Source organism: Larimichthys crocea, chromosome XV, assembly GCF_000972845.2.
Source record: "Larimichthys crocea isolate SSNF chromosome XV, L_crocea_2.0, whole genome shotgun sequence".
NCBI classification, from domain to species: domain Eukaryota; kingdom Metazoa; phylum Chordata; class Actinopteri; family Sciaenidae; genus Larimichthys; species Larimichthys crocea.
Window position 1 is genome coordinate 13,816,993 of NC_040025.1, and position 20,237 is coordinate 13,837,229.

The window sequence follows — 20,237 nt, forward strand, 5'->3', positions numbered from 1 at the left end:
GCAGCGCGAGTGGAGTTACTTTGGAAAACATACTCTGCTTGATACACACACAGGGATGAACTGCAGCTCCTCCTCAGGTGAACATTGCTGCATTTGCGGTCAGATGAATTTGTGGACGGACAGAGGGCCACTGAAGGGCCACGTACCGGCCACTGAAAACCTCACTGAGCCCTCCGAGGCTGTAACAGACGTCTCTGATCTCAGTCAGATGACTGGGAGGCTCGTAGCAGCTGAGCTCCAGCCAGGTGCAGAGGTGCAGGCACACCTGGCATTTAAAGGGTTAAGAGACGACGCTCTGATTGATTTAATTCACGTTACACCCAAAACACATCCATGATTAATTAGGAGACTGAGGACGATCCTGCTGTGTCTTAATTTGTGCCGTTTGATGAGCCCAGATCATTTAAACAGAGACTGTCCATTAAAATCACTTCCTCACACACACACACACAAACACACACACACACACACACTTTTTGTGTTTCCTCTCTGAAACTTGAGGTCCTATAATATAAATATATATTCATATTCAGTCATGACGATCTGTTTGTGACAGGAACATAAATGTAGAATGACTGCATGTGTGTGTGTGTGTGTGTGTGTGTGTGTACCTTTGCAGTCCTGTCCTGTGGTGCTGATGTGCATCCTCTTCTGACACTCGCCACAGCTCATCAGGAAACGAGTCACCGCCTCTCTGGGCAGGAAGGCGTACGTCTCAGCTATCTGAGAGAGAGACAGACAGAGAGAGAGAGACAGACAGAGAGACAGACAGAGAGACAGAGAGAGACAGACAGAGAGACAGACAGAGAGACAGAGAGACAGACAGAGACAGACAGGGAGAGGACAGGGTTCAAACTGTTTCTCTGGTGACAAACAGACTCTGTGTTTGGTGGCACAGTTCATCTTCCTGGTTTTCACACTTCATAATCATTGAACATTGTTTCATATTAAATATGAAACAATGTTCGAGCATGCAGAGATTCACAGTCAGAATGTATAAAGTAAATTATAAAGAGATTAAAATGTAGATTATCAAACAGCTGAAGCTCATGGATGGAACATTTCTTGTGGTGTCAAAACTGAATAATTATCTGAGTAATACTGAGATATTTTCCATCCTGCTCACACTTTGTAGGATGTGTTTCAGCGGTCGTGATGTGTTTCACTATGATGATGATTTTTGTATGAGTGAGAGTGAGAAAAGTCACTTCTCTTCCTCGGAAGACGATTTTATCTGCATCTGTCAAAGTACTGAAGCCCGACCCGTCCGGGACTTTTGAGACCGATACTGACGAGTTTCAGCGTGGGAAAAAACTCATCCATGTCTAGATCGACTAACATGACGCCTGGTGTATGTAAATATTTAAGCTGAATGAAAACAGACATGTTTATAAAAGTCTGTAACCTCCCACCCTCGCCCATATATTTCTATTATATTTATTATTTATATTTTTTAATACTTGGATTTTTATCCTCCTATATTTTATATTATTTCATATTTTATATTTCCTGTGTAATTGTTGATTCTGCATCAACTCCACCGAGTCAAACTACAATAAACTTGATTCTGATTCAGGTTTTTCACGTGGCCTGTGCACCGATACATGACGAGCACTCTGATTACTTTCCTTAAACAAATAATTAAAGAATATTAAAAAGTTAAACATTACAATCACAATTCAGGGTTTTTCTGCATTATAAACTAAGAAAAATCATACGACAGGCCGATAAACAACTTTAGTCTGAGAAACTGGCACTGTCTAAAACTCTTCATCATGTGACGCTGTTTACATTTTAAAGAATCGCTGCACTCGGTGACGCTGAGTGTACGAGCTCTTTTTTTCAGTGTGTTTGAATAAATCAAACATTTACTCTGGAAGAAGAGACGCACAAAGACACAAAAGAGGAGGAAGGGTGGAAAAGAGGCAGCGTGGAGCAGGGATGGGTGGATGGATGGGGGTGGATGTGTGTGTGTGTGTGTGTGTGGTGTGTGTGGTGTGTGTGTGTGTGTGTGTGTGTGTGTGTGTGTGTGGTGTTGTGTGTGGTGGGGGGGGGGGAGGGGAGTGTGAGGGGTAAAGCAAGAGCAAGGAAATGTCACTCACAGCCTTTTTGGTGGCACTCAGACCTGAAGCTAAATGGCATGCTGAGCTTTAATCTACAGCACATATATATAATATATATATATTATCAGTCTGACGATCAAACCTCGTCTGTGCAAAATAATTCAAGTTTTCAGTGTTTTAAAAGAAAAGGAGAAACAAAGAAGAAAGACCCCGCTGACTGACGAGAGGAAACGTGGGGAGGCGCCACTTCCTCTGCTCCGCCAGAGAGGGCAGTGTCAGCAGCTGGAGAGCGAGCAGAGGCGCTCAGCTCCGAAGCCAGGTGGACAGGGTGAGGTCTGAGCTTTTAGGACGAGGTCAGAGTTGAGGATGGAGGATTCGATGGCCTTTATAAGGATGGACAGGAAGAAACACACCACACAACACCAACACACAAACCACACACACAAACACACAACTGTGACCTATATATTTGGATACATTTTTTTTTAAAGTAGGGCAGCTCAGAATTACTTTATTTCCTCAATGCGACAGAAGTCTGTGGTGTGAAACAGAGCACAGAGCAGGACTTCATGTCGCTGGAGTGGAAACGCAGAACTCACGACATCGCCACAATCCAATCTACATCGAAATCTCCTACTTCCTCCTCTGCCTCATCCTCTCCTCCTCCTCTCCTCACCCGTCTCTCCTTCCCATCCTCCCCCTCCTCCTCCTGACCCCCCCACTCTCCTCGTTATGGATCACAGATATTCTTTGTTTTATTAAACTGTAAAAGAATCAGGTGACAACGAGAGCTTCATCAGCTCTGTAGATAAATTACAGCTGGAATATTTCGGACCAGCATGTGATACTCCACTTGATGTCTCGTATTGATTCTGTATTAATGTTTCTGTACATAAATATGTATCCATACATCTGAGCAGAGTCATTTATTATAATATTAATATTTAACAATTAGAAAAGGTGTCATAGTTTGTAAGTTGTATTTTTTGTGTAAATCATTGTTATTATTATTTGTATTTTATTTTTTCATTCATCATCTTTATCACTCTGTCGTATTCGTGTGTAAAGGTATTTAAAGGTGCAGTGTGTCAGATTTGGGTCCTTTATTTTCAGAATAAGACAAACATGGCACATAATATTCATAACTACGTTTTCATGCACGTATAAAAAAATTATCTTTTTATTTTCGTTACGTAAAAATTCTCTTTTCTTTCATGCAGGCCGCCGTGTTGAAACGCCGTGTTTCTACAGTAGCCGAGAGCAGACAAACCTTGAAGTGTTGTTTCTCTTTAAACTAAAGGTTAGGGTGATGTGAGGAGCTTTGAATATGTACATGTACCTGAAACTTTGAAACTTGAACTCCGTGCAGCCTTTAAATTCAAAGCTGTTAAAACAATCTGATGACGTCTGAAACTCAAACTCAATTTTTTTTAGAGATTCAGTTTCTCCCAAAAATGAAACCGAACAGTTTGACGATCATTTAAAGTAATTCTGCAGAAAGCACTGATTTAAAAGTCGCCGTCGAGCAGCAGGTAGAAACTGTTTGGAACAAGTTTAGACTGATCTGGTCTGAAACTGAAGCAGAGACAGTAAAAGAGGAATGAGCCCCTGAAGAAGAGGAAGAGAGACAGAGAGAGAGAGAGAGAGAGAGAGAGAGAGAGAGAGAGAGAGAGTTAAGCAACAGACGACACAAGTTATGAAAGAGAGAATGGACTGTGTGTGGGAGAAGCTGGAGGCAGGCGTGAGACGGAGAAGACAAAGACGGCGGCGGCGTGCTCACAGCTTTGTACGTCTTCTTCTGGCCGGCGTGTTTCGGGGCTTTGCCGGGGTCGCTGCTGATCTCCACGTGCATGGCGTAGATGATATCGAAGAAGTCCTCCACCACCGCCACGCGCTTCAGGGACGAGTCCACCCCCGAGACGCTGTCCACGCACTGCAAAGAGACAGAGGACAAAGTCTGAATTTATTTATTGGCCTGAACTGTAAAAACAGACAGGAGACTCAAGAAGACACTGACGATATTCTTTATGTAGAAATAAACACGTCTTTTGACAAAGAGGCAGATACTTTACAGTTTATAAACAATGTCCAAAAAAGAAATGATCGGTTACTGAGATGAATAAAGTAGATCTAAATAACCCAACAACAAAGTTTGGACAGTAGTGAAAGGCTGACATCCACCAATAAATTCAAATTAACGATTTGGTCGAGCTCTAAAAGATTTCCGACGTTTCAAATCAGCCGTTTGACTCAATAATCGGGTCTTTGTTGTGAAATAAGTGTCAGGATGCTGCAGTCGGTCCGTGTCGGTGTTTATTTCACAGTAATGACCCGCTCACTGTGCATGAACGGCCCTGTGGAGCTCCTGACGGAAAACCGATTATCTACCATTTAAATAATTATGTAATTGTTGCATGAATCAGAAACGTGAAGACGTCAGCTCAGATTCTCCGAACTGTTTTACAAACTAGATGATAAATTCTCAACCGGAGAAATAATGAACAGATTGATAAACAGTGTACTGCAGATGTCTGACCAGGTATTTGTCTGTCAATCATGTACTGTCTGTCCCAAGCTAGTGTCTAAAAAGATGAATGTGCTTCGTACTGATTTATGGTCTTTAGACTGTTGTCAGTTCATCTTGTATTCCTTTCCTCTCGTAACCAATCACAGTTATCTTAAGATGTCAGAAGGGACGGAGTCTTCTGACTGACAGTCGACCGACAGTAGCCGACTTCCTGTGAGTCAGAGCGGACCACGACGAGTGAAGTGAAGACTCTTTTCTCCGTTACGGACTCCCGTCTTTACGATGGACTGTCAGAAACACTCCGACAGGTTTCTGTCATGAGTCATCTGCAGACTTCAGTTATGACGGTGTCGACGGATCTACATGTGAGAGCGGAGAGGTGATGGATGCAGATCTCATTAAAGCTGCATGATGTCACACACTGGGATCATTAGTGTTGATCATTACAGGAATACAATTATCATTTTTAATTGAAGACGGAGCGTTTCTGGCTTTGGTGGACGTTTGAACGCCGACTCGGTTGAAGAATAACGTCACAGATGAAGACAGATGTTCTCACAGGCGCTGATGATGGATTTTGAAAGTTATCGTCACTGATCGTCGCGGAGGCTCGTCTGCATGTGGTTTGTGACAATAACAGCATGACCACAATATCGTGGTTACGTGAACTCATCATTGTCACCACCACGGTTTCTTGTTGCAGTCGATCTCTTGTGTCCGGTGGAATTTGGGGGTAAGCGGTTACGAAAAATAGAAGGATGAATTTTCTTTTGTTTCAATATGAACCGTAGTCAGAGTCATTCACATAAACAAGCAGAGGGAAAAGAAATCATTCAAAAACTCTAGATACACACCAGATCAACGCTGGTTCTTGAACCGGCTCCATCCGGGATTCAGCAGCAGTCGACAATAAATAATCTTATCAGGAATAAAGCTGCGTCCTGTGTGAACTGAAGCTGGATATGTTCGACATACGCCGTCATAACGGAGAGCTGGATATTTTCTGACTTGGTACGAGGTGTAAAAAGTTTGTTTTCATGTCTTTACATTGTACAAACATACGCACGTTTTCACTGTCGCCCACACACTCAGCATGCACACACTCAACATGCACACACTCAACATGTACACACTCAGCATGCACACACTCACACACTTTGAGCAGGGCCCTGTTTAACTTCCATACCAATCAAAGCAGCTGAATCCCATTAACACGTTCACACATTAATGACGGTAACTGTTGTCAAACATGAAGCAGCGTGTCAAACGTTGAGTCTCGGCATCACAAACATCTGGCCGGCCTTCAGCTGATATTTAAAGCGTAATGAAATGTTTCGTTTACCGTCTCCTGCCGGGTTTAATGGTGTGAAATAAATTAATGATGTGGAATCAGACTCAAACGGCAGCCCTGAATTAGACAAAGCCTTCTACACCTACTGTACGCTAACACAACTTCCCAGAGGACGCAGAGCTCTCTGCATCCGTCTCACGCACACACACGCTCTGGGAATACCGGGAAGTCTCGGGAACGAGGCTGTGGGAGTGTGAGGTGTGTCTCTGGAAAGAGGGTGAGAAAGGGTGAGAAAGGGTGAGACAGGGTGAAAAAGGTGACTCTGAAGGTTTTTTTTAGACAAAGACACGGAGAGAAAAAGAAATTTAGAGACTTAGAAGAGAGAGAACGAAGAGAGGAGCTACTGAAAGGAGAGAGGAGGAGGAGGAGGAGGAGGAGGAGGAGGAGGGCCTCGCTACCTGCTCGGAGAACTCGATATGTGTCAGTGGGTAACAGGCGGTGCATCACACACACACACACACACACACACACACACACACACACACACCTCCTTCCCAGCTGCAAGCTGGTAGCACACAGTGAAGCCTGCTAATATCATGGTAACCAATGAGAGCTGACAGGTGAGTGTGTGTGTCTTTGTGTGCTTCTATGGGTGTGTGTGTGTGTGTGTGTGTCTTAGAGGAAGGTTTGAACTGAGGACTGACACACACACACACACACACACACACAGAGTGTAGTTCATGCAGTTCATGGTCACTCACAGATAAAGACTTTGCAGCATCAGGTAAAAACATTTTCAGTTTCCTGCAGACAAACGACACGAAGCTTCAGCGTGTGCCGAGCAAATCAAATCTTTTTACACAAAATGAAAGTGTGTCGTCGAGGTGATGATCTGTTCTGAATGTTCAGGTCGAGAATTCAAAGGTTGATCGATGATTCGTACTCATATAAGTTTGTTTACAGGACAGGAGCATGTGACAAAAAACAAATATCATGATTAATAATTTAAAATGTTTTATCAGCTTTCATTTAAGTGAGTGTTTAAGTCCTGATCATTCTTTGTTTTAGTTTTTCCCCCTGTGCTTATTTACCTTATAGGTTTTAATTTTAACGTTTTGTTTTATTGTTTGCAGTGTTTGTTCTTAAAGTGAAGCACTTTGGGCTGCAAGTCTGCATGAAAGGTGCTATATAAATATTTACATGAATAAAGTTTGAGTTTGTTAAAAAAAAATTTCTGAAGCAAAAGATGATCCATCAAAAAGCTAAAAACATTTGTATATTATTATTTTCACACAAGACCAAGAAAAGCAGCAAATCCTCAAAAAAGAGAAGCTGAAATTTGAAAAACAAGAATTAAACTGATTTGAGGAAGTTTGATTCATTTTCACTCAGACAATCACTGATTAATCTACTGATCAGTCATCGCACAGGAAGTAACATTAATCTCTATGAACAGACATCTGAATATGAAATCTGTTTGTGGTCTGTGTGAAGAACAAATGACTCCGAAACATTGAAAGTTTCCACAGACAGCGGACTCTTTTTTTGTTCTTCTTTGGTCTCCACACACGCCTGAGCTCCACCGAGGCAGGCCAACAGATTCTGGACTCATAAACATGTTAATAGAGATTAAAGTTGGACTTACTGTGTCCTGATCGAATGTTTCAAGTCGTGGTTTGACATGAGGCTGATGAACAGTTCATTAAATGAGCTGTAAAACCAAAACAAAGAACTGAAATGGGCTAAAAAGCTGCACACACTCTCAGTCTCTGTGTAAACGTTGATTTGTGGAGTCGTGGATAAACAGAAATGGGACGTGGAGACACAGCTGGGACTTCAGCTGCCTGACAGAATCTTTCACGTCCACGGTCACATGACACGACCTGATATGTGTGTGAACTGTGTGACAAGAAGCAGGACGCCCGCGTACCTGTGTGTGTGTGTGTGTGTGTGTGTGTGTGTGTGTGTGTGTGAGAGGGGGAGGGCATTCATGGGTGAGTGAGCATGTGTGTGTGTGTGTGTCCCCTCATTATCCTTAAACAGAGTTCCCAACACGGCCTTTACCAGATGTAGAGCATCTAATGAAGAGCCGATACACACACACACACACACACACACACTCTATCTCTTGACCCACTACCTTTCTCTCCTCTCCGTCTCAGGGTGCAGGTACTGTAATAAGCGTTGCTATGGTAACCAGCTGCAGCTCATCACAGAGAGGGGATGTTTCTAATGCCCTCCCCTCCCTCTCTTCCATCCACCTCCCCCACCACCACCACCACCCGTCCCCAATGCCATTACAACTGCCAGGCAGAGTGAAGGAGGAGGAGGAGGAGGAGGAGGTGGAGGAGGTGGTGGAGGAGTAAAAGAAGACAGTCAGATATTTTTCCGAGTGTGGAAGTGGAAAGAGAGAGGAGAGAGGAGACAAAAGAGGGAGAGGTAAGTTTGATGAAGACGATGGTCGGGTGGGTGTGATGCAGGTGAAGCAGCACTCTAACTTAATTAAAGTGTGCACAAACTCTAATTACCATCTGCATGCTGAGCGGAGAGAACTCTCTGAAACATGTTCAGAATAACACGCGTGTGTACGTTTATATTCAGGATGCCGTCAAACAGTTTTTGTGACGAGCTTCACCGTTACAGGAGGACGGACGTGAGGAGCAGGACAACAAAAAACATCCCACTGTTTCCTCCACAGAGACTGAATGATGAACCGTGTTTCATGTTTTCAGGAGAAAAACTGCAAATAAAAATGAATTCTTAGAGGAAGAGGCGGCAGGACTTCAGTCAGCCCCGGGCGGCACCTGCAGCCTTCCTCGCAGGCTGAATACAGAAAACCACCTCCTCCAACATGACGGAGCAACGCCACGCCTGAGAGGCGACGCTCGGGGCAAAAAACGAGTCCACAGAGCGCTCGGCGCTGCTCGTAAGGCTCGCGGTGAGAACGCACAGCGACTACATCACACTGAAACAGAGTTTGGAGAGCTTCTTTTTATTTTGTATAATATCTGAAGTTCTGTTTCAGTCAGTTTCCTGATGGACAGCTTCAGCCTGAACACACAGAGCGACTCCTGAGCACGAAACACACTCCAGTGTTTCATTTTTCCCACCGTGCCACAGGACCTCAAACGTGACGCCGTGCTTTCTTTTTTTCTGGTGTGTGTGTGTGTGTGTGTGTGTGTGTGTGTGTGTGTGTGTGCCCTTTCCCCCTACATAGCACCACCCTCCAGGACACACACACGCACAAACACACACACACACACATACAGAGAAACACACAAAGAACGAGGGATGGGAAGGGAGGACATGTTTGTCCTTCACTGTCTGCTCCCATGCTCGCTGTCCCTGAAACTGGGAACCAATGTGACGTAACACCAGCTCACACACACACACACACACACACACACACACACACACACACACTGAGCAATGAAACCTCTGCGTGCAAGAGGAAAGTGTGTACAAATATACATAGATTCAATTACACATATGAGCATGACACACACACACACACACACACACACACACACACACACACTGGACCTCCCCCACCTCGCCTCTTGCGGTTGTAGGGCACATCACTGGCCCGGGACTGTAGCTTATGTGACAGCATGCTCACACACACACCACCCCATGGCCCACATAGATGTGTGTGTATGTGTGTGTGTGTGTGTGTTCAGGGGACACCTTAAGGCACAGCACATAGGACAGCATGGGTCGGACACACACATACACACACACACAACCCCGGCCTCCCACTGGACGAGCAGAAGGGTCAAAGTCAGAGGGAGGAGAGGGAGAGGTGTGAGGGCGAGCTGCCCGTCTGCAGGACACACTCGAGTGAATACACAAATAAACAACACACACACACACACACACACACACACACACACACACACGCACACACACACACACACACATCCGGCGTCGTCCACTGAAACATTAAAAAACTATTTTTAGGTTTTCCTTCTGTCTGGGGACGCGAGGTCTCTCCCTCTCCCTCGGGTTCTCACCAGCGACAGACCCGTGACCCATTTTCAGGTCTCCTGCCACAGTTTGAACCTCGCCCCATTTTATTCCCTCACGTCAAGTCAGCTGGTTTTTAAATCAGCACGCGTGAACAACGTCGGGAAAACATTTAAATAACATTCTTCTTTATCTTTGTTCGTGCAAATTAAAGGAAGCACCATGAACACACACACACACACACACACACACACACACTCACACACATCAAATGTGGTGATGAAGATTAATCTGCCGCGAGCCGATGAATCAGTCAGAAGCAGAAATGAGCAGCGTCTCTGCTCTCTGTCGTCCTCTGTGACAGTCAACTGAATCTTTGGGACAAACGACGTTTGAGGACGTCGCTATCGGGGACACTGATCAACATTTATGGACAAAAAAAAAAAAACAATTAATCGCGATAATGACTGAAATAGTAATCAGCAATGAAAATAATCAGCAGCTGCAGCCAGAAGGAAAGCATCAGTTCCTTCTGAGCATGTTGCTTTTTTATGATTTCCATCTTTTCACAGGATTTGTCGACAATAAGAAAAATATAGAAATAGATAAGTGACTGAACAACTCGCACAGACAACACAGAGCCAACACACACATGTTACGATGCTTGTCTCTGCCACCTGTTCGCTCAGGACAGTCCAAACTTTTCTGTCTGTTGTTCCTACAGATCAGGGGCGTCCCTCTTTACCTTCACAGACCTCCTGAAGACCTCCAGCTCCTCAGAGAGGACCTCCTCTCCAACACTACCAACAGCTGGACATGACACATCTGTCCTCTACAACTGGACATGATACATCTGTCCCCTCTGAACCAATATTTTAAATTGATCCAGTGTTTCTTTATGCAGCGTCACAATACGTCAGATCAAAGTGTTTTTATTAGTGACTGACAACATTTTGAACGGAGCGTGCAGAGAGAAACATTCGACTGCCTCGACTGTTTATTTAGTCTTGGTGTTTTATACGTGGTGTTTTGAAGGTTTGGCACTGAGAGCTGGTCGATTCTATTTCCGCAACATGGAACTCGACTCTCTGTCTGACCCTCCATCTCTCTCCTCTGACCTGCTGCTCCTCCATCCTCACGTTATTAGCAGCCTCTCTCTCTCTCTCTCTTTCTCATTTCCTCTGTTTTTTTTGTGGGCTCTCTCCCTCTGTTCGTCGCTCCATCCCATTTCCAAACCAGCCTGTTGCTAGGATACACATGGGGTCCATTCAGTGAAAGCTAACTGGCCCCTCCACCTCCCCTGCCCTTCATCCTCCTCCTCCTCCTCTTCATCCAATAGACTGGGACACACACACACACACACACACACACACACACAGCAGGATAAAGTGTGTGTTGAGCCGCAGGCGAGCAGCAGCAGCCAACCTGCATCACGACGGCTACACACATGCAAACACACTCTGACACACATGCAGTGCAGATATGTGCAGTGTGTAGACACATTATGACGTGACGGCTGCACACACACATATGCTGACTAACATAAACACACAAAAGGAGCCCAGGAACACGCATCGCATCATCAGCCCCGAGGTACCAGGATGCAATGCGGTGGAAAAAGCTTCAGTTCCCACTTCGACGAGACGACGGGGCCGACGATCAGTGCAGTCAGTCTCAATATGACACACCACGACACATGATAAACCGTGACACGCGACAATGAGACGAGTCAGGAACGATTTCTGACTTCATGCAAACACAGAGTGACGTTTGAAAATGACAGAAACAGAGAAGCTGTCTGCAAACAAAGACACCTCAGCTGTTCCCAGCAACAGGTCAAAGCAACATGATGCAGAATGGACAGCTGTACTCGAGTATTTGTTCTCATTACATTACTTATAATCAAAACCTAACAGCCAATCATCAACCAGGTCACCAGCAGCAGCTGATATCACTGACTAGTCCAGCAGCAGTCAGCCCAGCTCGGCTCTCACCAACATAATGCTATGTTATTATAATTATTATTAATAATAAAAAAAGAGATGTCTGACCAAGAAAGTCCCATGAACGTGATCCATCCACGAGTTTGTCTGGAACGATTATTTTATCTCAACGATATGGAGTTGAGCATGAAATGACGCCGTTAATATTCGATATTCTACCAGGATGGATGCGTGCATGTATCCTGCAATGTCCTCCTCTGTAAGTCGCTTTGGATAAAAGCGTCTGCTAAATGCAATGTAATGTAATGTAATGTAATGTAATGTAATGTAATGCATGTATCTGCTGCATTCTGTGACATGGTCACGTCACGCAGTGCTAACGTGCTCAGACGAGGAGGCGACAGGCTGCTTCTACGAGCTGTAAAAGAGAAAACACCGTGAGGTTTGGAGACAGTCGTGATCATCCAGCCTTCAGTCTTCACGTTCAGCAGCAGCTAAATGGGCCATGACACAAACCAACACACTCCCCCTTCCATCCCCCTCTTCCCTCCATCATCCACCGCTCACTGTGACCTGCTTCTATCCCTCCGTCTCTCTCTACAGCAGCAGCATCCGATCACTCTGTCTCACTGTATCCCTCCATCTCTCTCTGGAGGATTTGATAGCACGGACCAAACACACCCAGCTGCTGCACGTCTTCCTTCTCCACTTGGCCTTTCTGCTGCCCGCATAGACCTTCACTCCATTCATTCAGGTCTTCTTCATCGCTCATGCTCTTATCCTCCTCCTCCTCCTCCTCCTCACTTCAGGACAATAGGTTGATTCAGATTTAAAGGAGAGCAGATGGAAGAGCAGGCCAGCAGGTCAACGTAACTACGTCTATATGGACTCCGATATTAACCTGATGAAAGCCAAGTTACGATGAAGGGAGCATTACTGAATTCAGACATATGCAGTCTCTGTAGATGTTTATGGTCCAATTAAATGATACAAAGCTCCTACAACAAGCTGTAAAAACATAAAAAGTAACTGTGCTTGGGACATGATTTTATTCCTCCAGCTTTCACCAACATAACGAGACGAGTCCAACCAATCACCTGTAAGACGGAGCCCTCCATAACTCCAACGCTGTAGGTCGTCAGCTCTGCTTCGTGATTTCTGTTGTGCGTCACTAACTCAGAGGGATCAGACGTACGTCAATAAAAAGGCGTCGGAAAGTCAAAAAATGTACACGGCTTGTTCTTCGTTTGTGGAAATAATCACTAACATACACAACCACAGATGAAAAGGTTGAATTTGCAGCACAGTGAAGTCGATTTAAAGGTCCAGTGTGCAGGATTCATGCTGATTGCAATTCCCTCGCCGTTTAGTTTGTCCATTCGTCTGTAGATATAAAAGACGATTCTAATTTTCAGATGATTACACACCAATTAAGAAAAGAGTTATGAATATAAGAATCTGACAAACTGCAAAAGTTTCGAAACACGTGATGAGCCAATCATCAGAAATATGACAGACGTGATGAACATGTTACTAATGATGATGATTATTATCATAAGAGTGATAATGATGATTGCAATAAGGGCGATGTTGATGATGATTGTGTATGTTATGGTGGCTGCAGACTGAAAAACACACACACACACACACAGTCACACAAACACACACAGTCACACAAACACACACATCCGAGCTAATTATCCAGCAGTGTTGGCAGCAGGGCAGAGAAAGGGGCATTGTGGGGAAGGAGGAAGGGTTCTGTAGGGGGTGGGGGGTGGGAAAGGAGGAGAGACGAGGAGAAAAGGAGGAGAGAGGTCGGGGGATGTCTGTGGGGAGACAGTGAGAATGGATGCTGGAGGGAGGTGGGATGTGTGTTTTGGAGGAGGGGGGAGGTAGAAGAGCGAGGACGAGGAGGAGGAGGAGGAGGAGGAGGGGGGACGTGATAATGAGAAGTCCGTTGTCCCACAAGAACATCTCCCTCTGCTTCCTCCTCCTCCTCCTCCTCCTCCTCCTCCAGAGAGCAGCCTGGTCTAAAGCAGCAGCAGGAAGATCGACTCTTTCTTCCATGAAACAGGCTGAACAGGTGAATCCTTCCACATTTCACACACGACTCCTCTCAGACACGAAGACGAGATTAAAAGTGCAACAGAAAACAGCTACACCCGCTTATCTTCAGAGCGCGCAGTGGGCTGGAGACAATCCCAGCTGACACTGGGCCAGAGGCGGGGAACAGCCTGGACAAGGAATCAGTCACGGTGCTGACACATAGAGACGGACAACCATTCGCACTCATCTTCACACCTGCGGGGCAGTTTAGACTCGCTGAATGAGCTAACCTGCATGTGTTTAGACTGAAGGGGAGAACACACAGACTCCTCACAGAGAGACGCAGGAGGGACGCGGGTTTGAACCCTAAGCCGCATCCCAACAGTTTTTCACTGCATCGAACAAAGCACGGTGCACGGCACACGGCCGCGTGGTGATAGAAATAAGAGATGTGGTGGAACAAATGATGCTGTATGTTTCTGAATAATCTGAACTGTTATTGTACAGGTTACTATGACGCACGTCTACAACCATGTCGGCATATCAGGTGTGCTTTAACAGGTAGCTTGTAGGCGATATGTCTATATGAGAGTCTATGGCTCACTAAGTGCTTCCCCCTCAGTAGTCTAACCCCGGCTTCGGTGCGCTGAACCTTTACTCTGATCACTTGGACAATGTAAAAGCAATCTGGCATCATTCCATTTTTACAGCTCGAGCTTTTAGCAGTAGATTTGTGTGAATCTCTTTTTGTCTTTGAAACAGGACGATAGTGTGTTTATTTTCGTTTAAACTCCTCGTTCTTCCTCCTCCTCCAGCAAAGCTGGACAATATTTCTCTTTCCTGAATTTAGAAATAAACGTTAACTCTGTCCTGTGCCTACGACCCTGATGGATGGATGGATGGATGGATGGATGGATGGATGGATGGATGTTACCTCTAAATCAAGTCTGATTATGATTGGTTCATGATGGGGAACGCTCGGCTGTACTGAGCCAATCAATCATCGTGTTTGTGGGGCAGGGGGAGGGCGTGGCCTACAGCACTGCGACCCAATCAGTGCAGTGATTATCCGGCTGTTAGAGACGCTCAGGGACGAGACGCACACCAAGAAAGAAACTACATATTTTTCAGTTTATGATTAAATCTGAATATTTTTAACATGAAGGCATCTTTAAATATACTGTCTGAATAAATGTCAAACACGAGGTAGAATATAAAGGACAAACAAAGTGGGAAGATGAAATCCTTAATCACATTTCAGGATGTGAACATATTGTATTTTTCATTTTTCAAACCATCTTTTTTTGAATTAATTAACGTGTAGATTACAGTGCCACTTTTCTTAGCCATTTGTTTCAGAGACAGACTGACGGCGTAGGCGGAAACTCTTAATTTCTTTTTTGTGTTTCTTCTTGAACTTGAAAGTACATCACTTACACACAGAGAGACAGAGACGGTCTATTCATCTCTGTTTGCCTCTCACGCCTGCCGACAACACAAAAACTCATTTCGCTGCACAAAACACACGTCTCAATAAATCTTCTGGTATCAATCAACCTCTGAGACTTCTTTTTCTTACAGTAATTAGAGTACACGGCTCTGTGAGGTTTCCTGCTGGACTGAAAATGGAAGAAGAGACATTATTTCGTCAGTTTAGCTTCAGTGAAGGTGACGGTGAAGTCCTGCTTCACTGTAAACACAACTTAGCGGGCAGTCGCAGCAAGATGGATCGCTGGAAATTCTTACACAGCTTCCTCACTCGACGTGTTTCCTGTCAGATATAGAGGGACTATTTGAGGGAGCCAACAGCACTGAGAGTGCGTTCTATCCTCAACGCCATGCACTGGAAACCACGAGCGTCAAACCGCTCGTCAATGTCACACTTGGCCCAGGCAACCAATCAAATAAAGCAAGAGGTGAGATTTTCACGAACAGCGACTACTTCCTTCCTGTTTTGATGCCAATAGGTGTGATGGTTATTAAAATTCTAATTTGAGTTGTGTGAGCGTCCAGATGAATCTCTCTGGTGAGTAAAACACCGTTTACTTTGCTGTTAAACAGCCTAGCTCGTGTGTTATCTGTCGTGAGAACTACGAAGCTGTTTGAGGCGTTTTTTCTTCGAGCGACACCTCTGTCATTTAGAGAAGTGAAAGCTGCTGGTGAACTGTGCAAACCGGCTGAATATGGCCGGACTTGAAGCACAGACGTGTCACTTGTGCTCACGCAGAAAGCAAATGCAACTTTTCGGTTCATGCTGATCACAGGGGAAGTCGATGCAAAGACGCGATCAGGCGACGCAACTGATGCTGATACACAAAATGATTCAACTGTGAGTGAAAACATTGCATGTACAAGCGTTTTTGTGGGGAGGACCGAGTGCAGCGGTGGGAGCTGCTGCTCGCCGACTGACAGACAGCCACAGACAGACAGACACCACTTACTGATCTACAAGTCTGTGGGTGGCAGCAGCAGGCGGACGACAAACCTGAACCACGTGTACATCGGTACATACAGTACATGTTGTTGTTCTCTCTTGTGTTATCCTTTCACAGCAGACATTGGACTTGTCACGGCTTGTCAACATTGATGGCTCCCTTCTAATCAATCGAACATATCGTTGATAAAAGACCTCGATGAGAGCAGTCACAGCCCAGACTGACTGGAATGCACAAACTGTAGTAGCGACACAGTCCGCTGGCCGTCTGCTATGAGACACAAAGTACAAATATAAAACTCACACCTATCGGGGCAGACTAACACTCTTCCTCCACATGTTAACTCGCTGCTGTTTGGTAGCGTTTGAGCAGAATTGAGTAAAAATCAGCAGAATTTCCAGTAATACTGAAAACATATGATCAACAATCAGAAATGTTGGTCAAGCTTTGAGGTTTTCCAACAATCGGTCAGCGTTGTTTTGGATAGACATCACCGCTTCTGGGAAACCTTGGACTGTCCACAGGCGCAGTAATGTTCCTGTTCACGGGGTGGATCATATCTAGTGTCGTTACAGTTAATCAGGAACAGTTATATTGCTCCTATGTGTCCGCGTGTCTCTGATCCTCTTGTTACTATGTATGACAAAAATACGTGACACTCGGAGAATGATGGGAAAACCGCTTGAAATTTAATGTTGCTTTCACACCAGGATAGTCCTGATGGGCGAGGAATCCTGAAAAAGTGGACACCCTTACTTGGTTTGGTTCAACGTTTACAGTTACAACAGCTGCTTGTTTTGGGGCAGTATTGCCCAAAACAAGCACTGACTAGAAGAAGAAGAAAACCCGGCTCATCGATTGGCTTTCTCATCTTTGGTTCGCTGGAGAGTCCGTTTGCTTTCCCACTGTAACAGAACCAGCACCACGGTTCACGAGACCCACCTGCCCAAACGAACCGGACTATCCGAGGAAACGAATGGACCAAACAGCGCTGGTGTGAAAGTCCTTAAGGTGCTGGGACCATTTAAGAGAGAATCGACTATGACAACATCATCCCCTTGGTTTAGTCCAATGTGGAGCCTTCACACACCATGTGATGAATCAGATACTTTACGGATGACCGTCCACCAATGAGATTGGATCTGCTCAAGGTTTCTGCCTGTTAAAGGAAGTTTTTCCTTCCTGCCAATGTCAGATTCGATTTCATGGACTAAACTGAAAGTGTCTGACAAGACAAACTATAGACTGCTTCCCAACCATGAGGTCACAGTTATCTCACATAAACCAGTTACATAATTAATTAACTGGATGCCTCATAATTGACTCATGCAGAGATTTGATACGACTAGAAGAAGGCTAAAACGTTTAGAAAGAGTACTATGCCAAAACTTGACTGACTTGAAATATTAATTATCTATGAGTGAGATGACGTATAGAAGTTTGAGTGGATGTTGAAGCTGATGAAAAGAGGTGAACTGTCAGAGCAGAAAGCGGCTGAGAAATCAGTCGATGTCGAAGAAAACAAGTGAGATGGCAGTCGACGTGAAGAGTTAGAAAAGCACTCAAAGTGAAGCCATTGAAAGCAGTTCACTGACAGCTGAAAGTCGAAGTGGTAGTTGGCGGTCGTGTTTCCACCCAAATGTGTCACAAAGTTTAACTGAAGTTCGAGTAACCTGACAAAAATAAGTGAAACATTACTTTACATCCGTGAATGTAATGTGAATATTAGGCATTGGTTCATGGGGTAAGCAGTAGGTGGCGCCAATTCTTTCCCGTTGACTCTTCTTAGAAAAAAACACCATAAGCGAGACGGAAAAACATTTTTGCAAACGCTTTTATTTTGACGTTTCCATCAAACTTTTCTAAAGTGAAACTTCAAACTGCATCGAAATACGCTGATGTGAACACGGCCAGTGACAGTTTAAATGTCATCTGAAGTGCCCGGACTGTCAGCTCAGGCACTTCAACATTTGTTGACGTGTCATCTAATGTGTCAAGGGTGAAAGCAGCAAAAACCATGAAAGAAGCTGCAGTTAAAACTGAAGGTAGATGAAGCGTGCATACTGGAAAGAGTTAAACGAATGGTTGGTATGAAAGCAACGAGAGCGGCTGAAGTATTTTTACTGCTGAAGGTGAGAAGTAGAAATCATCAAAGTGTTGGTTGGCTTCCCCTTTATTTATATTAGATACATTCATCTTTACGTTTTAGGAAATACAACTTTAACAAAGAGACTCAGTTTGGGAACTTTCTTTAGTTTGACAGAACACATAATATATTTAAGAGTGTATCATTTTGGAAGTTGGCACTGTTCATAATCTCAGAGGGCCAACTGTGACTGACTGGTCTCATTAATTATGCCTGGTGGCTGATGTTAATATGCCAGGCTGCCTTTCAGGTGGGAGAGGGGAGTGATGAGAGGGAGGAGAAGGTCAGGAGAGGAGGAGGAGAAGGAGGAGGAGGAGGGACGAAGGTGGAATTTGAAGCCTTGCAGTCTAATTAAGACTGGTGTTAATTTCTTTTCAGCATCGCTGCGGCCAAAGGAGCTGTTCACCATGGCAACAGGAGAGACCGAGGGGGGGGAGTGAGCCGACGGCTGTCTGAAAATATACAGCGTGTGTACGTGTTGCAAAAAATACCAGCAGTGTTACAAACTGAAGGTAACGAACAGACTCGACATCCTTTTGTGATTTTTTTCTTTTCGCTCCGTGATAATGGCCGAGCTCGACATCAGATTTTCCATCTCTGACCCAAATAAAATGTACGCTTCCCCTTCAGCAGCACAACGATCTCACAAAAAATTCCCTCCTCCCATTTACCAAAGAGCAGACACAAAAGGGCGCCAAAATTAACTTTACTAAAAAAAAAAACGTGGAGGTTTGAATTAAATTAAAGTTGCAATTAGCTTCAACACCTGTTCACAGACACATTTTTAGACTAAATGAATAAATTTCTGATTTTTTAAAATTCTTTTTTATTGGATAGACAGCTTGAAGACGTGTGTGGGGAGAAAGATGGAGAACGACAGGCAGCACAAGAGCCACAGGTCGGATTCGAACCCCGGGCTGCTGCAGCGAGGACTGAGCCTTCGTACACGGGGCGGATGTTCTACCGACTGAGCTAAACGCCCTTAACATTAAAAATTATTATTATTATTGATAGTACAGCTGAAGACAGACAGGAAGCAGGGAGAGGGGGAGTGACACGCAGTAAATGGCCGTCCGATGCGGGATTCGAACCGGGGCCAGCTACAGCGAGGACTATGGCCTCCACACACGGGGCGTCCGCTTAACCCACTACGCTACCGACCGCCCCCTACCATTTAACTTTTTAAAAAATCTGCATGCCTTTATCGCGTGTTCCTTAACTTTTTAAAAAATCTGCATGCCTTTATCGCGTGTTCCTTTTTTTTTTATCCAAAACAAAAGACTTTGAGGGAAAGAGCAAAGTGAAAATGAAGAAATGTCAAAGTTTATTATATTTAATTAGTTCACAGCGAGTGGATTCTTTTAAACACACAGGAGCTCAGACTGTATTTACAGTGCGGAGGAGGAGTTTTATTTACTGATAAATCTTTGGAGGCATGGCAACCGTCTAAATTCAGCCGCACCAATTAAGAGTTTGAGTCTTGATTTCTCCAAGTAATCACATTCTGTTTTGTCTCTTGTTTAACCAATTAAAAACTTTTCATGCAGCAGTCACAGTGCTGTGTGTGTGTGTGTGTGTGTGTGTTCATCATCTGATTTAACTTTAACTCATTTTCATCACGTCCTCTTTCAATCAAACAAAAACTCAAACTCTGCAGTTCCTCTTTAAAAACAGACAGACAGAAAAAAAAACATAAAAATATTCACCACTAATTTTCAGTTTGAGAGATCGATGATTCAAAGCAGCATCCTGTAACTTCTCTACCATGAACTGATGTCTGTGACCTCCTGTTGATCCACACTGACCTGTGATCAGCTGAA

The 20,237-nt window shown here is 44.5% G+C and overlaps 1 protein-coding gene and 1 long non-coding RNA gene across 6 annotated transcripts in view; one reads left to right on the plus strand and one right to left on the minus strand.

Annotated features, from left to right (window-relative positions):
- The window catches only part of LOC104939137 (nucleolar protein 4-like), a 146,623-nt gene that overhangs the window by 94,293 nt on the left and 32,093 nt on the right, over window positions 1–20,237 (minus strand). For all 5 annotated transcript variants that reach the window (XM_027288308.1, XM_027288306.1, XM_027288307.1 and 2 more), the window contains 2 exons: window positions 3,844–3,996; window positions 612–723 (listed from right to left, as the gene is read on the minus strand). In XM_027288308.1, the coding sequence (XP_027144109.1) occupies window positions 612–723; window positions 3,844–3,915 (184 nt within the window). In that variant the 5' untranslated portion in view covers window positions 3,916–3,996. The remainder of the gene's footprint in view (window positions 1–611; window positions 724–3,843; window positions 3,997–20,237) is intronic.
- Window positions 15,671–19,395, plus strand: LOC113747691 (uncharacterized). Its single transcript, XR_003463793.1, has 3 exons — window positions 15,671–15,752; window positions 18,796–18,929; window positions 19,259–19,395. It is a non-coding gene; the product is annotated as an uncharacterized LOC113747691 (long non-coding RNA).